The following is an 18048-nucleotide window of genomic DNA, read 5'->3' on the forward strand; positions in this document are numbered from 1 at the left end:
TGAAAATAGACCAGTAGGTTTCACATTTCATCATCAGTTTCTAGTCAATTTAACTTTCATGTTCTCTTGCACATGTATGAAATTGCAGAGTTTGGAGTATAAAGACCAGTGGAAATCTTTAATCCCATAACACCACTTCTGTCTTAGGTTTTGTAAAAAATTAGTTTTACATGACAAATATTTTGGCCTGAGTTTTCTCTCTCGTTTTAATTAGTATGTTGTTTTAACTGTTTTCAATAGATTTGCCCTCTTTAACATTAAGAGATCCTTGTCATTCAACATTTTATTTTTATAAATGCATACAGAATAATTCCAATGCCATTTGGACTACCTTACATATTCTTAGTGATCCATTGTTTAAAAAAAACAAAACCAAACAAAACCCTGAAAACTTGATATAAGAAACAATTTCATGTATAAATTAAATAAATGTTAATTTTTTCAGCCCATCATCATGTAAATAGAAAAATAAGTTCCAATTAGGGATATCTAAAGAATGGTCAGGTTTTTGGTTTGGTTTTTTTTTTTTTGGTTGTTTTTTTTAAAACAGCTTTAAAACACATTAGCAATTAAAATGTTTGCAGATGCTGCCCTCATTTGTAAGCCCATTTCCCATATTCCACAGAATTTACATAAATATTTTAAATGTCATACAAAGTAATTCACTAGTTTGAATATAAACTGGAAAAAAAAAATCAAATTCTAGTTCTACTTTCCGCTGTTAACAAGTATATCTTGGAAAGTTTTCAGGTGGAGGGCAGGATTGTCGCCTGACTGTAGTAACTTAGCGTCATGCTTCACAGACTTTTTCATCATCATACAAAAGCACAGAAAATTCCTACATATGAAGTGTGATTCTTCCGTGAAGATAAATGCAGGACATTTGTCAATAAAAAAAGCCAAACAAATATAAAAGCAGAGGGGGTGGGGGGGTGGGGGGCGGAGAAAAGCATAGGATTTCATCTAAAAATATGGCCTCACTAGAAACTTTAATTAGATGCATACATAACAACAGGCACCTGAGAGTTCAGTAACTGTTAATTATACAGTTATACCTTAGGCACTTTAAGTGAATGCTGAAGAAATAGTACACAGGAATCCTGGCTAACCACAAAATTGATTTTAAGGAGAACTAGGAAACTCTACACGTGGATGCCACTGGCTCTTTGCTTCTCTCTCGGCTGGAACCCTGTAATCCTTATTAATCTACCATTTGTTCCTGGAAAGTACGTTTTTCTCTGTAAATAAAATCCAAAGTTTTCTTTGGATTCATTTACACCCTTTACTTGTGGGAGCTGAATCTGTAGGAATGATTTCAATAGACAGGATTCACAATTTACTATCTAGCTGCCCGTTGTTGTTGTTTTCTTTTTGCTTGAGACGCTGCCAAACTAACTAAGCAAAAAATTTTAAAAGCTGGAAACAATGTTACCACAGGGTGCCAAATTTGCAGTGAAAGCCCCATAGGCTGCTGTCACGCAAAGTTTGACAAGTCTTGCCAAATGGTTTATTCAGGATATAAACTGCTTGTGAAGTGACTGGGCCCTTTGTATTACAGCTGAATACTGCAGATGGGAAGATTTCTGCCAGGAAAGAGTAACTGCTGTTTTCACCACATGGAGTTTTATACACACAAATAAGAACATATTCTTTTGGTTTACAACACTGTTTGGTATCCTCTGTATAGCTTGGCTTTTTTCTTTTTTTCTTTTTTTTTTTTAAGTTGTTTTGTTAACCACAACACCCAAAAGCACTAAGCAAACCTGTTGGTAAAATTTTTAAAAAGGAAAAAAAAAACCCCAGTACATTACAAATCTAAAGCCTAACAAAACAGGACAGATGTTTCTACTTGTCAAATTTCCAAGCTGCACGAAGATTAGTCACTGTTTAAGAACTTTGTGTATCATAAGGCCTTCCTAGGGAGTATACGATAAGCCCTTGCAAAACTGAGATACTGTACATCAGCAAAGTATACTGAAGACAGAAATACTCATGTTCACTTTTCTTCTTAAAACTAAAAAGTATCTGAATATGTAACAATTTAAAGCTGTACTCATCTCTTATCTATGGTAGTTTTATAAATGACTATAGACAGAGCTGTGCATGTTTTCAACACAGGACATGATACTGCAAACAACTCTTACTCCCTGGCATAGTACTTACAACTGAGCTCTTCTATGAACTTCAACAGGTTTATTCTCAGTAGTGATCACTACACTGCATAATAAGTGTTTGCAGGATCATGCCCACAGTTGGAACAGCTGATAGTTTAATTTTAGTCAGGTTTTGTTTCTACACAGCAAGACTAGTGTATCTTGGTGCATGTGCATGTGGATGTATGGAAGAAGAGAAATATTTGAGACATTCACTGTTCCTCAAGCTTAAAAAAGCAGCTGAAAAGAGGAAAGGTATTCTGAAAAATACACCACTGCTTTAGATGTCTGCGACACTGGTGTCCAAATAGGTGACTACTGGGTGATGGACTGCAAACATCTAACAAAATCAAATTAGCCTCAAAGGAGGAGTTGCAAAGGGAAGTCATGGCTCAGCAGCCTACTACTCAGATTTAAAGTACCAAGTGTGACGTTCTTTACCTCGGGGGAACACCCAGCACCCCCATGTTCATCCTTATAATATGATTGTGTGGTATCCAATGCAAAGTTTGTCATGTCGGGTGTCTTCGGAAGGCTCATGATGCACTGAGCATTGTTGTTATGGTAATGTTATAGTAATTGTTGTTATAGTAATGTTATAGGTTGTAATTTCATGTATATAGTTATGAGGCTGAAAATGTGTCCTCATGGCTTAAAGCAAGCCCAAGCAAAAACTAAGAGCAGAGGGGCAGTTCACACATCATCAGGGCATGTATGGGACAAACCTAGCCCAGCCTCACAGGAACAAAGGATACTGGCCTAGGCAACAACAAAAGATTTGCTGGACTCTCCAGTGAGTCACCCACCCTTCCTTTGGTCAGTTTGGGACTGAGGATGAGGTAATGCTCACCTGACTCTGGAAGGGGCGCGGGGAGGGCAAAGCCAAGAGAGAAGAAAGGACATGATAAAAGGAAGAGACGTTTGCCATGCTCTTCCTCTCTCTTCCACCTCCATCTACAGACATCACCACCAAGCGACTGAAGTGCTGATCAAAGGGGAGAGCCTGCCTGAAGGGCAACCAGACAGCCTGCGGTGAGACGCATCTAAGTTTGTAAGGGCACTGAAAGTATTAAGATCAGCTTAAAATGCGTTTTGCTTTTATTTCATTTGACCAAATCAGACTTGTTATGCTTTGACTTATAATCGCTTAAAATCTATCTTTGTAATTAATAAATCTCTTTGTTTATTCTATCTGAAGCAGTGCGTTTGTTCTGAAGCATGTCAGAGACTCCCCTTGGGATAACAAGCCTGGTACATATCAGTTTGTTTATTAAATTGACGAACTCATGTAAGCTTGCAGTGTCCAGTGGCCATAAGTGGACACAGCAAGACAGAGGTTCCTGGGATTGTGTCTGGGACCGGAGATATTGGCTAGTGTCATTCGGCTGCGCAATCCAAGGAGCAGCTTACGTGCCAGAGGCTGTGCATGAACAGCCCAGGAGTGAAAACAACGAGGAGTCCTTGTGGCACCTTAGAGACTAACAAATTTATCTGGGCATAAGCTTTCGTGGGTTAAAACCCACTTCATCAGATGCATGGAGTGGAAAATACAGTAGCAGGTACATATACACAGTACGTGAAAAGATGGGAGTTGCCTTACCAAGTAGGGGGTCAGTGTTAATGAGACAATTCAATTAACAGTAGAATACCAAGGAAGGAAAAATCACTTTTGTAGTGGTAATGTGGGTGGCCTATTTCAAACAGTTGACAAGAAGGTATGAACAACAGTAGGGGAAAATTAGTTTTTGTAATGATCCATCCACTCCCAGTCTTTATTCAGGACTAATTTCATGGTGTCCAGTTTGCAAATTAATTTCAGTTCTGAAGTTTCTCGTTGGAGTCTGTTTTTTTGTTGAAGAATTGCCACTTTTAAGTCTGTTATTGAGTGACCAGAGAGATTGAAGTGTTCTCCTACTGGTTTTTGAATGTTATAATTCTTGAAATCAGATATGTGTCCATTAATTCTTTGTGTCCATCTATTCGCTACGCAAAAGTCACCTGAAAGTGAGAACAGGCATTCACATGGAACTTTTGCAGCCGGCATTGCAAGGTATCTACGTGCCAGATATGCTAAACATTCGTATACCCCTTCACACTTCGGCCACCATTCTAGAGGACATGCTTCCATGCTGATGACGCTCTTTAAAAGAATGTTAATTAAATTTGTGACTGAACTTCTTGAGGCAGAACTGTATGTCTCCTGCTCTGTGTTTTACCCACATTCTGCCATATATTTCATGTTATAGCAGTCTGGGATGATGACCAAGCATGCTGTTCATTTTAAGAACACTTTCAATGGAGATTTCACAAAATGCAAAGAAGGTACTGTGACAAAGTTCCTGCTCTACCTTGGTGGGTCTTGTGCTTATTGCCTGATTTGCTCATCTTGGAGCTTCACAGCAGCCCTCAGCTTGGCCGTTTTTCTGAATTCATAGTCCAGGTCAACTCCTCCTGTGTCTGACCAGGAGTTGGGAGGATTTGGGGGGAACCCGGTCCCGCCCTCTACTCCGGGGTTCCAGCCCAGGGCCCTGTGGAATGCAGCTGTCTAGAGTGCCTCCTGGAACAGCTGTGCGACAGCTACAACTCCCGAGGCTACTTCCCCATGGCCTCCTCCCAACACCTTCTTTATCCTCACTATAGGACCTTCCTATGCTTGTACACCTCAGTCCTCCAACAGTCCGCGTTCTCACTCTCAGCTCCTAGTGCCTCTTGCTCCCAACTCCTCACACGCACACCACAAACTGAAGTGAGCTCCTTTTTAAAACCCTGGTGCCCTGATTAGCCTGCCTTAATTGATTCTAGCAGCTTCTTGATTGGCTGCAGGTGTTCTAATCAGCCTGTCTTAATTGTCTCCAGAAGGTTCCTGATTGTTCTGTCACCTTCCCAGTTACCTTACCCAGGGAAAAGGGACTTACTTAGCCTGGGGCTAATATATCTGCCTTCTATTACTCTCCTATAGCCATCTGGCCTGACCCTGTCACAGTACCAATGTGAGATTTCTAAAGATAGCTACAGCACTCAACCCAAGATTTAAGAATCTGAAGTGCCTTCCAAAATCTGAAATGGATGCGGAGTGGAACATGCTTTCAGAAGTCTTAAAAAAGCAACACTCCAATGTGGAAACTACAAAACCCAAACCACCAAAAAAGAAAATCAACCTTCTGCTGGTGATATCCGACTCAGATGATGAAAATGAACATGCATTGGTCCGCACTGCTTTGAATCATTATCAAGCAGAACCCATCATCAGCATGTATGCACGTCCTCTGGAATGGTGGTTGAAGCATGAAGGAACATATGAATCTTTACTGCATCTGGCACACAAATATCTTGCAACACCGGCTACAGTGGTGCCATGAGAACACCTGTTCTCACTTTCTTGTGACATTGTGAACAAGAAGCGGGCAGCATTATCTCCTGCAAATGTAAACAAACTTGTTTGACTGAGCAATTGTCTGAACAAGATGTAGGACTGAGTGGACTTGTAGGCTCTTGTAGGACTGAGTGGACAATGTAGGTTTTACATTGTTTTATTTTTGAATGCAGTTTCTTTTTGTACATAACACTACATGTAAGTTCAACTTTCACGATAAAGAGATTGCACTACAGTACTTGCATTAAGTGAATTGAAAAATATGATTTCTTTTATTTTACAGTGCAAATATTTATAATAGAAATAAATATAAAGTGAGCACTGTACACTTTGTATTCTGTGTTGTAACTGAAATCAATATATTTGAAAATGTGGAAAACACCCAAAAATATTTACATAAATGGTGTTCTATTATTGTTTAACAGCACGATTAATTGCACAATTAATTACTTTAATCGCTTGACAGCCCTCGTAATTATGGATTGAATAGGCTTTCCGTGACAGGTTGATATCTGAGCTGTTTGGTTAAATGTGATGGCTTAACAAGTCACATTGCATTGTTTCTGTTCCACGCGGATTTGAAGCAGCAAGCATTTCTGGTGCAAATGTTCCAAAATGCAAATTTTAAATTAGTTTCCTGCCAGCACTCATGGCCATGACTTTGAAAGTCACCTTCCACAAATATGCATGCACACCACTCTTTATGTCACATGTTCATAGAACGTAGAATGCCAAATGAGAAAGGGCTGTGAGCGTGGCCAGTACAAAAATAATTTTAAAATCTGAGTGAACATTCATGGAACTTTTTCTCTCCCAGCTGTACAGTCACTTGAGCTAGTTCCATAAAGACCTGGGGAGGAATCTGTTCATGGTATGTACTAAAGGTGAACTCTAGGTGCAAAGACAGAGAATGGAGGAAGAGGAGTTTAAATTAGAGATCAGAAAGGGTGCTTCCCCCCACCCATGCAGAGCTGTCATTAACATGTGGAATATGATACACAGCAACGCTGAGATGGAGTGCACTCTGTTCACACATTTAACTCTGGGTTGGATAGAGATCTAATTATACATATATCTGCATATATCATTGCCTTGCTAAAAGCAGCTATCCTTGCATAGGATGGATTAGGTGAACCATGTGCGCCCTACATTCAAATTTTACTTTGTTTCCTTCTATAATATTAGTAGAAAGAAAAACCAAGGGAAAAAACCCTTATATTTTATACTGGCTTCTCTGTTTTTCTAAAGTATTAACAGCGGGCCAACCAATACATCCAATGCACTGCAAGAGTTGATTTAAAATCCAGCATTTTCATTTTAAGTAGGTTCCACAACTATGTTCCATCCATAAAGGTGGAAACTGGAATGTTAATTGCTTCAGGAGCTGAAAGTTAAGGAGGGGAAAGGATTGTTCCACTATAAGAATCTCATTATTTAGCCACTGCTGAGTATTAAAATTGAATTTTTGGAGCTAGGGGACAACTTTGGTTCCAATTTTTCTGAGCACAATAACCTTAGACATTACACCTACCACAGAGTGCCTCAGACTGTGTACATCCAAGAATGCTGCAGGTATTACTTCATTGCATGACCTGAAGGCCTAACGGACATCACAGACCCTGGCAACGATCCAGTTTTTATATTGCTTTTCCTGGGCTTCTGTACAGAAATTTGAGACTGCTACAACAAGCACCCAGTCAATGACTTCTTTCAGAGAGAACTAAACCAAATTTTAAGAAAGAAAACATTTAAACTGATTTTTGGAAAATGTAGACAATTTTCTCTTCAACCGTGTGGGCTGAGTTCTGACCGACTTTCTGTTTTGTAATTCTGTTTATCAGTTAATTAAAATTCATTAAGTTTTTCCTCTCCCCCACCTAAAGATCTTACTTTGAAACCATTTTGAATCCCCTGGAGAATTCCTGTTTGAGTCAAAGATAATATTAATTAATAATAATTATTTAATGCCTTTAATTTTCAAACTATTTTCCTAACATTCTTTTGGAAGTAGGCAAGTACTTTGTACTGAAGACCCCGAATGATTAGCTGGTGGAACTCATTGGCACAAGATGCCACTGAGGCCAAGAGCATAGCAAGACTCAAAAAGAATATTGATATGGCTAACAAGAATAGCCAGACTTATAAGGATTTTTTAAAACAAGAATTTTGGAAGGAATATAAAATTATTTCAGAGCAGAAGCCAATCTTTAATTATTGGGGGATTTAGAAGAAATTTTTCCTGAGGCAAGTTATTCCATAGTCGTTACTATAGGGTTTCTTGTATTTTCTTCTAAAGCAGCTGGCACCGGTCACTGTTGGAGTCAGCATACTGGAAAAGATGGATCATGGGAAGCTGGGAATGGGCAACAGGGGATGGGTCACTTGATGATTACCTGTTCTGTTCATTCCCTATGGGGCATCTGGCATTGGCCACTGTCGGAAGACAGGATACTGGGCTAGATGGACCTTTGGTCTGACCCAGTGTGGCCATTCTTATGGGTCTGACCCAGTCTGGAAATGGCTATATTGCTAAATATTACTTTAGCCAGTTCAGGCAGGAACACATACACAACAAGATTATCAACAAGTGACTTGCTTTAGACCACACAAGTCATATCAGAGCCAGGATTGGAATTCCTGCATTCTAAACTCTGTATACTATGTGTCAGTTACCAAGGTAACTGCTTCTGACCTCACTCAGTCTCTCTGACTGCACCCCCCTCTTTGGTCTCAGGCATCTAGCCATCACCTCTGTCAGGGTGGAATCACACTATTCTCCCACTCTCGGACTGGGCCTCGGGTTGCAGTCTCAGACTCAAACTCATAGACATTAAGGCCAGAAGAGACCATCATGATCATCTAGTTTGACTTCCTGCATATCACAGGCCACAGGACCTCACCCACCCACTCCTGTAATAGGCCCATAACCTCTGCCTGAGTTAAAGACTTCAAGTTACAGAGAATCCACCATTTATTCTAGTTCAAACCAGCAAGTGACTCATGCCCCATGCTGCAGAGAAAGATGAAAAACCCAGAGGGTCTCTACCAATCTGATCTGAGGAAAATTTCCTTCCCTACCCCAAATAAGGTGATCAGTTAGACCTTGAGCACGTGGGCAAGACCCACCAGCCGGACCCTTGGGAAAGAATTCCCTGTAGTAACCCGCCTCATCTAGTGTCCCATCTCCAACCACTGTAGATATTTGCTAATAGCAGTCATGGATGGGCCACGTGCCATTTTAGGTAATTTCATACCATCCTCTCTGTGCACTTATCAAGCTCATTCTTGAAGCCAGTTAGGTATTTTGCCCCCATTGCTCCCCTTGGAAGGCTGTTCCAGAACATCACTCCTCTAATAGTTAGAAACCATCTAATTCTAATTTCAAGCTTAAACGTATTGATGGCCAGTTTATATCCATGTGTTCTTGTGCCAACTTTGGCCCCTAGCATAAATAACTCCTCTCCCTCCCTGGTGTTTATCCTTCTGATGTATTTATAGAGAGCAATCATATCTCCCCTCAGCCTTAATTTGTTAGGCTAAACAAGTCAAGCTCCTTAAGTATCCTCTCATAAGGCAGGTTTTCCATTTCTCTAATCATTCTAGTAGCCCTTCTCTGCACCTGTTCCATGTTTAATAAAGATGAATTCAGAGTGGGAGACCAGAACTGTACACAGTATTCCAGATGAGGTCTCATCAGTGTAATGTATAATGATAATACCACTTTTTTATCTCTACTGGAAATACTTGGCCTGATGCATCCTAGAATTACATTAGCCTTTTTCACGGCCACATCACATTGGTGGCTCATAGTTATGTTGTGATCAACCTGTACACACAGGTCTTTCTCCTCCGTCACTTCCAATTGACACATCCCCATCTTATAGCAAAAACTGTCATTGTTAGTCCCTAAGAGCATGACCCTGCACTTAGCACTATTAAATTTCATCCCATTTCTATTACTCCAGTTTTCAAGGTTGCCCAAATTTTCTTGTAGGATATTCCAGTCCTCTTCTGTACCTCCCAACTTTGTGACATCCACAGATTTTATTTGCACACTTCCACTTTTTGTACCAAGGTCATTAATGAAAATGTTAAATAAGATCGGTCCCAAAACTGATCCTTGAGGAACTCCACTAATAACCTCCCTCCAGCTTCACAGTTCATCTTTCAGCATGATCTGTTGTAGGCTCCCTTTTAACCAGTTCCTTACTCACCTTTCAATTCTCATATTAATCCCCATCTTCTCCAATTTAACTAATAATTTCCCAAATGCCTTACTGAAATCTAGGTAAATTAAATCTACTGTATTTCCTTTGTCTAGAAAATCGATTATTTTCTCAAAGAGATCAGGATGGTCTGGCACGATCTACCTTTGGTAAATCTATGTTGTATTTTATCCCAATTACACTTTACCAATATGTCCTTAACTACACACACACACACACACAAAATTTGTTCTAAAACCTTGCATACACTTGTGGTCAAACTAATGGGCCTGTAGTTTTCAGGATCACTTCCCTCCCCCCTTTCTTAAATAGAAGTAATATATTTGTAGTTTTTCAGTCATAGGGTACAATTCCCAAGTTTACAGATTCATTAACAATCCTTGCTACTGGGCTTTCAATTTCATGTGCCAGTTCTTTTAACATTCTTGGATGCAGATTATCTGGGACCCCAATTTGGTCCCATTAAACTGTTTTGAGTTTTACTTCCACCTTAGATGTGATAATTTCTACTTCTATATTCTGATTCCCATCAGCCACTCTGCCACTACCTCCAAGCTCCTCATTACCCTCATGAAAAACTGAGGCAAAGTATATGTTCAGGTGTTAGGCCAGACCTCGATTATCTTTAATCTCCACCCCCATTGTCAGTTCTTAGCAGTCCCACTTCTTTCCTTGTTTTCTTTTTATTTATATGACTAAGGAACCTTTTACTATTGGTTTTAATTTCCTTTGCAAGGTCCAGCTTTGCTTGACTTTTGGCAGTTTTCTCTTGTTCCCTACATTTTCTGACTTCCAAGAGGTAGCTTTCCCTGCTGCTTCATTCCTTGTAAGCTTTCTGCTTTTTCTTAATACCCGTTTGACATGCTTGTTCATCCAGTTTGATCTGCAACCCTTCCCTACAAATTTTTTCCCCTTGCTTGGGATGCTGGCTTCAGGCAATTTTTGCAACTTTGACAAAGTAATTCCAGGTCTCCTCCACATTGAGATCCTTGAGTTTTTCAACTGCAGAAAATGTGTCTTGCTAGTTAAAACTCAATCCTGTCAATCTGCAAGCCAAAGCCCATCAACCATGCCTCCTTAGAATCCTGCTTTTACCAATTCTCAAATGTTAAGCAATGATTCTCTGTCTGAAAGGATCACTTGTATAAGTGCTCAGCGGCCTCCTTCCTGGGTGCTTTTCCTTACAACTGGATATATACATTACTACACTTTGTACAGAGGTCTCCATGCTGTCCAAACATAAGCCTTTTCCACTGTATGTAACAGACTGGGTTGAATGTATTGCATTAGTTTTTAATAATGTTGCTTCTTGGAAAAATAATCACAGAATAGTCTATCAGTTTCACATGTTTTCACCTATTAAGGAGTCTGTCAAAAATAAACTGCATAATTATTTATATTTCAACATGGAAGATTTTCCCTCCCCACTTGCTGAACTGCTATGCTCTCTGCATGCACTTCTATGTAGCCAGTCAGAAGAATGGATTTTCAAACATCATGGTACATTAGAAACAATCCCTTTTCTGTCTAACACTTTCAGGTTGGATCAAAAAAATACACCTGGATACTACCGTCATAGATGCTGTGAAATATAGCCCTTCAAGGCCTTCCATCCACCTTGCGCCACACAAGTGTTCAATTAGGCACTCTGCATCTAGCACTTCAAACACAACTATTCCAACAACCAAGGCCAACTCAAAAATGGTTTTCATACTCAAGCATACTTCTCTGTTTGCAAGACTCTCAGGCACACCCTCTGACATTAAAAGCAATGAATTACGCTTGTTAACTGTGCACTAGTGGTAAATTCCAGTTTCTTTTCCCTTGCTTGCATGATGACACAGCACTGTGATGGTGTTTGGTACCAGAGTACTTTGCCAGTTCAGAACACAGTTCTCAAAAACAAATATGCAATTCCTTTTTTAAGGAAAAAATAAAGTGTCAAGCTCTGTCACAGATATGTTTTTATATCAATGGGACAGTGGACCCCTCCGAAGTCCAAGTCTTAAACTTGCACAGAAAAGATAGTTCTTACCTTAGTTGTCTGGAAATACACAATTTATGTTTATTACTTACTTCAATTTTGTCTGTCTTTGCATCTCCCCAGTAGAGTTTGTCTTCTTCGAGATCCAGTGCCAAGCCATTAGGCCAACCTAGAGAACTGTTCACAAGGACCCTCCTCTCAGAGCCATCCAGATAAGCACACTCGATCTTTGGATTTTCACCCCAGTCTGTCCAATACATGTAGCTGTAGGAAAAAAGCTTTAAATGCATATTGCATATGATTACAGTATGCCTCTGCTATTAAGACTAGGGATTTGTTCCAGCTGGTGAGAAAACTCTTTCCTATTAGTCTCAGGAGTAGTAATCAGACTAATTAACTCCCCTGGAAGTCAGGTAGTGATATTGACCTAAGGTCTGAGCATTAAAAAACCAGGTTCCTCACAATGGGCAGTGGTGCCCTTCTTTAGTACCGTCTATAAAACAAGGAGATAAAGGAAAGACTGACACAGTTCAACCAAACAGGCTATGCAAAGTTCTGTGATACAGAAGCTTGTGATGTCTGGTGGTTACGTAAGTGCACATCAATGGTGCTGGAGAGGGTGGGACAGGGAGAAAAGCAATGATTTTGACAGGAGACAAGGAGCACTAGCACATATGTTCTCTGGCTAATATGTCCAACATCTGATAATCTGCTATTTCTTACAGTCTCAGAGAACTGAAGATGGGGTTACAAGCTCTTAGAAAAATCCACCACAGGAGGGGAGGGACAAAAAACAAAAAACTCACCCCATCACAGGATTTAGCACTATCGCTCTGGGTTCATCTAGATTTTCCGATATAAGGATCTTTCTGGATGTCCCATTCAATCGGGTTACTTCAATGCGATCTGTTCCTGTGTCAGTCCAGTACAGGTTCCTTGCCACCCAGTCCACTGCTATGCCATCAGGATGATTAATTTCTGTGGTCACTAGGGTCTGTGCTCCAGAACCATCAAGGTAAGCCCGACGAATAGCCCGGACATCATCGTCAGTCCAGTATATGTAGCCCTCAACAGGATCATAGTCTATTGCAATCGCATGCCTGATATTGTCTATCTGCAGAATAATATCAGTGAAGTCTGGCATGTCCAAAGAGATTCTTCGCAAATCTGTCCTTCTAGCGAGCAGCAAGACTTCCTCAGCACCTGCAAAAGAGCATTAACACTGTAATTTTGCAACTACAGAGTTCTCCTTCACCTGTCACAAACATATTTAAACCATAATGTCGCAGCTTGATGACAGAGAAGAATTGCCACACAGAAAACAAAGGAGTACTGGCATCAAAACGCTGAGAGGTGTACCTCACATTAGGGGTGCCCAAATATTGCCCAGGTAACGGGACACACATTAGTAACTTGCCAATACCCCTTAGAACCACACCTAATTTGCCTCAGGCTTAAGGCAGAGATACAACCCCACGTGCCACAGGCTAGAGTTCCACACCTGACACCTGCCAAATGGGAACTTGCTGCACTGGAGAATTCGGTGGGCCATGGTGTAGGGACCCATGCTGCATGGGTGCAACAGAGCTGGGAGTCGTGTTGCATTGAGGCTGCTACTACCATCCCCTCCAAACCAAGCTGCGCTTCTGAACGGATGCTCCATGGAGCCAGCCTTGGAAGTCTGCCTCTTACATCAACTCCTATTTTCCTAAGTGTGACAGACTAACAATTTCCTGAATTAACTTTATTGAATTAGGTTAATATCTTTGGGGTCCATTGTATTAAAAATACAATTGTGTATGTGGAATATGTGAAACTGTTTGTATTTCCATAGGAAGGATAAATAGGAGATGAGCAGGGGGTGATTAGACCAATTCACACAGGTTGTAACATCTTCAGAGAAGCCACCCCCTTGGAAAGGTATGCATGTACTAGTTTTTGGATAAATAAAGGGTTTTTGGATAAATAGTCTGGTTTTAAACTGGTTCAGGGCCTTCTTCCTGGTCCAGCAAACGGACAGGACCCTGGTTCACAGAGGGTGTTAATCCTTAGGGTAGGGTTGAAAGAACTGGGCCTGCCAGAATCCATTTTAGGGTCCAAGCCTAAGTCAAGGTGGGTACGCAGGGTTTGTGCCCTATTTTTTTTGCAGCGTAGACCCAGCTCCACTGGAATCATACTCTGGGAGTCTGCCAAAAGTATCCCACAGTTCCACAGGCCAACTTTCTTTATCCTCTGGACGGTCAAGTTTTCCCACACTGCATCATGAACAAAGGGCTAGAACAGTCACATTTTGGGAAAACGCTAGGAAGTCTGGGATATGCGTGGTTGGACTCAGGCCCGCATAATGGAGTGTAGACACTGGAGCCCCAGGGTTCAACAATTCCTAATGGGATTCCAAAGGAATGTAGACGCTCAAGCCCCAGGTTAACAAACCCGGGATGTGTTACTAACCCTGGGCTTACATTGCAGTGTAGACATACCGTAAGGGGAAACATAGGTGCATTTGCCCTGAACTGTGAGACTAAGTACCAAAATAAATATGAATTTGAGTTTTTCAGACCAGCAAAATGAAATGGGTTTCATCTGGAAATCACTTTATTCCTTGTCAGGAAAGGAAAAAGCACAAGGGGTGGAAATTTTATATTAAACCAGGTTAATAATGAAAGAGTATTATTTCCTTTGCTAAAACACAAAGAAAAAAATCAGGAATATGTCTAGACATTTTATCATATTCCACAAAACTCTCAACTGACCCAGCCTTGTCCTATAGCTGAATGAGTGCATTACACACAGTTTTCACACACCACTACGTACTACACAGGAAATGAATGATAGAAGGAACATAAGTCTTGGGATTTCCTAATAAAAGTACAGTACATTAATGCTTTTCTTTGCTTCAGACAGCCAAATGGGAGAGCAAGTCACAACTACTGCAAGTACATCCGACTTGCCTGAAGATGATCTGAATCTGACTTTTTAGGCAGCAGGACTGTGTGCATGCAGGGGCATGCACAAAGCTTTATTGCTGGTGAAGAAGGTGCCAAAACAGCCATCCTGGAGACTGAACTTCTCCATTTGTCCACAGACCAGGTCGGGCATGTATAGGAGCAGGGCAAACCTCCCCATGTGGCCCCAACAATTCATCTTGATCCACAGGGACAACTTTGAGGTGAGAGAATGTCTAGTTCCTTCTAAATAACCAGTTCACTGCTTAGTTTTCTGCTGCAGTTGCCAATTGTTGAGATGGTTTTCATGTCTTGACACCTGCCAAATGGGAACTGGCCTGCAACTATCAATTCCATTTCATACAGGCCACTGAAAGACCAACAGATAGTAACCTTCAATCCCTACCAGCCAGGGCTGTACTTAAAGTGGCAATCCTCGAAGCCAAATGCATCCGATGAAGTGAGCTATAGCTCACGAAAGCTTATGCTCAAATAAATTTGTTAGTCTCTAAGGTGCCACAAGTCCTCCTTTTCTTTTTGCAAATCCAGATTAACACAGCTGCTACTCTGAATCCTAGAAGTGAATCCCCTGAGCCATCCCAGTCCCTCTTGGAAAACGGTACTTCAAATACTATTTTATACAGGTTCTTATAACATGCTCATCACCATGGTACCTGAGTGCTAATCCTCACAGCTATTCTCTAAGACACAGTTTTACCCTGACATGTGAGGCCAACACATAAGAAACATGCAGTCATTCAAAGGGTATCTGTCACACGTCAAACCAAATTCACAGGCAACTCAGAGGTCTAGCTGCACTGTCACTTGCTTTTGAGTTTGGTAATCACAATTTGGTACCTGAATGCCCTAGCGAGGAAGGTATAAAAGCACTGAGGAGAAAATGCACTCAAGGCTGGGGGTGGAGAAAGTGATTTTGGGGGCAGGAGAAGGAAGGAGATAGGGAATATCTCCTGTGACCTCTAAACAACCCTCAGAGTTCTGCTGAGGCTCTGAAGGAAGGCCTGGGTTGAAGGAAGGCTTTAATGATTGCGAGCACAATGAAGTGGGGGGAAATCGTAAGCTCAGTTGTGGAGAGCCTCTCCTTCCCACCTCAAGACAGACATTTGCCATCAGATTTCCTGAAGACTGATTTTGTTGGCTCCAAAGGCTACCAAAGCAGAATACAAATATTTCATTGTAACACATGGTAGAATTCTAGCTTCTCAAGTTTTAAGCTTGTGGTAGCTTATTAGGATACATTAAAAGGGGATCACTTTTTGGCCAGACCAGGGGAACAGCAGTTCTAGGTGATGTGTCACCTTAAGAAGCTACTTTTTTTCCCCTGAACCTAGCAAGGAGAAACAGGGTATTTAAGCTTTCCTTCTTGAAAGAAACAACACGTTCTTGTGATGATTAAAAGGGACTGCTGGCGCTGGACACAGTATTCGTTCTTAAATATTTTACCAGTCTCCTGGAAAGAGAGACCCTTTGCTAAAATAAACACTGAAATATCCTAAAGGTTATTTGATATTCTAAATCATGCTTAAAATGGTGGACCACTTGAAACATCAGCAGAGAAAATAAATCAGCAAACTTGTACAAATACAGACCAGCAGCAGATGGAAGTTAAATTAATTGTCTATACATCCTGTACAACTGTTCCTCTTAGCCAGCGCTTATATATAAATATTAACCCCGTATGAGGGCAATGAACATTCATAAAAGGTGCAGTTGTCAAGTATTTCTTGGCAATCTTTATATTCAGATATGCAAAGGCATCCAGATTTTAAGTGTCGTTTTAAAAATAAAATCTTCTATTTTGATAATGGCACCACAAAAAAGTCCAAAGTTTGTGATTTTGTTCCCCAGTGTCTCAAGGATTACCCAATAAACACCAGTCTCGGAGCTATGCTGACATCTCTGATGTTGGATTAGAAAATAGATCAATAAACAGTCATGTTAATTTTAGAAATATGAAAGACTGCAATGTTGAACAGAAATGGATAAACATCAAAATTGTAAATGAGCCTTATTTACAACTGCAATGGAGAGTAATACCCAAGTACTTCATGGTTTCTTTTCAAGCCTATATTTTTACATTTCCTGTAATATTTTTGGTTTTATTTTTGTTTATTATTTGTATGTATTACAATAGCCCCTACAGGTCCCAACTGGGATCAGGCCCCCACTGTGCTAGGTTCTGTACAAACACATGATAAAAGACAGTCCTCGGCCTCAAAGAGCTTACAATCTAAATGGACGAGACAAAGGTGGGAGGGGAAAGAGAAACACACAAAGATTCAACAATTTGCCAAAGATGTCTCAGTCTGACAATGGCAGAGTAGGCTACAGAACCCAGGTCTCCCAAGTCCCATACAATAATTAAAAAAAAAATTCCCTCTCCTGTTTCCCTTACTATCCATATTCCCCACAGGTGCTATTTTTGAAATGGAGCCCCCAATCTGTGAGAAATTAAAAACAAGACAGAGAACGGCCCTAAGGCCCACTATAAAGAAAGTCTGCACCCTGATAGCCAACAAATTAAAAGGTATTAGCACAAAAGACAACACCCTGTGACACAGGGCAGCAAGCTGTAATAGTGGAGAGCAGAGTGCATGCTTCAATAGCAGAGGCATATAGCTTTGTTTATGTCAGGGTCTAAATCAAGGCCCATTTAATTACTTGCTACAAAGTACTGATTTGAAATTTTAACTTGTGGGGAATCAAAGTTGAATAGTACATTAAATGTAAATTAAGTAAAAATCCTGTTTAAAAACTCAACAGTTAGCCTTACAAAATACTAAAATAAATCTGTTTGATTATAATACTGAAATATTACATTTTTATTAAAGAAATTCTCAACTCCACTGCTTCAAAAACCACTAGAGGTTTTTGCGGCAAACATCAGCTGCTCTGTCACACAAAGCCCTTACAAATTCACATCAGAGTCACTCCATTCCACTTTTAATTACATTAATGTGTCCATAATCACCCTGATCTGCTTAAATAATATTTGCAAAAAGAAAAGGAGGACTTGTGGCACCTTAGAGACTAACCAATTTATTTGAGCACAAGCTTTCGTGAGCTACAGCTCGCTTCATCGGATCCGATGAAACGAGCTGTAGCTCACGAAAGCTTATGCTCAAATAAATTGGTTAGTCTCTAAGGTGCCACAAGAACTCCTTTTCTTTTTGCGAATACAGACTAACACGGCTGCTACTCTGAAACCTTAAATAATATTGAAGCACATTTAATGGAAAGCAGAAGGGCACTGAATATGCATTTGATAACTGATCATGTAGTAGAGAGGGATATTATATGCATTTCTAAGAGACTGCAATATTGGACATCATTGTACACAGATATA

The 18048-nt window shown here is 40.4% G+C and overlaps 1 protein-coding gene across 2 annotated transcripts in view; it reads right to left on the reverse strand.

Annotated features, from left to right (window-relative positions):
• The window catches only part of LRP5 (LDL receptor related protein 5), a 247483-nt gene that overhangs the window by 112429 nt on the left and 117006 nt on the right, over positions 1 to 18048 (reverse strand). For both annotated transcript variants that reach the window (XM_037899525.2, XM_037899524.2), the window contains exons 6-7: positions 12543 to 12939; positions 11829 to 12000 (exon numbers count right to left, since the gene is read on the reverse strand). In XM_037899525.2, the coding sequence (XP_037755453.1) occupies positions 11829 to 12000; positions 12543 to 12939 (569 nt within the window). The remainder of the gene's footprint in view (positions 1 to 11828; positions 12001 to 12542; positions 12940 to 18048) is intronic.

Source organism: Chelonia mydas, chromosome 6 (assembly GCF_015237465.2).
Source record: "Chelonia mydas isolate rCheMyd1 chromosome 6, rCheMyd1.pri.v2, whole genome shotgun sequence".
In the NCBI taxonomy this organism is placed as follows: domain Eukaryota; kingdom Metazoa; phylum Chordata; order Testudines; family Cheloniidae; genus Chelonia; species Chelonia mydas.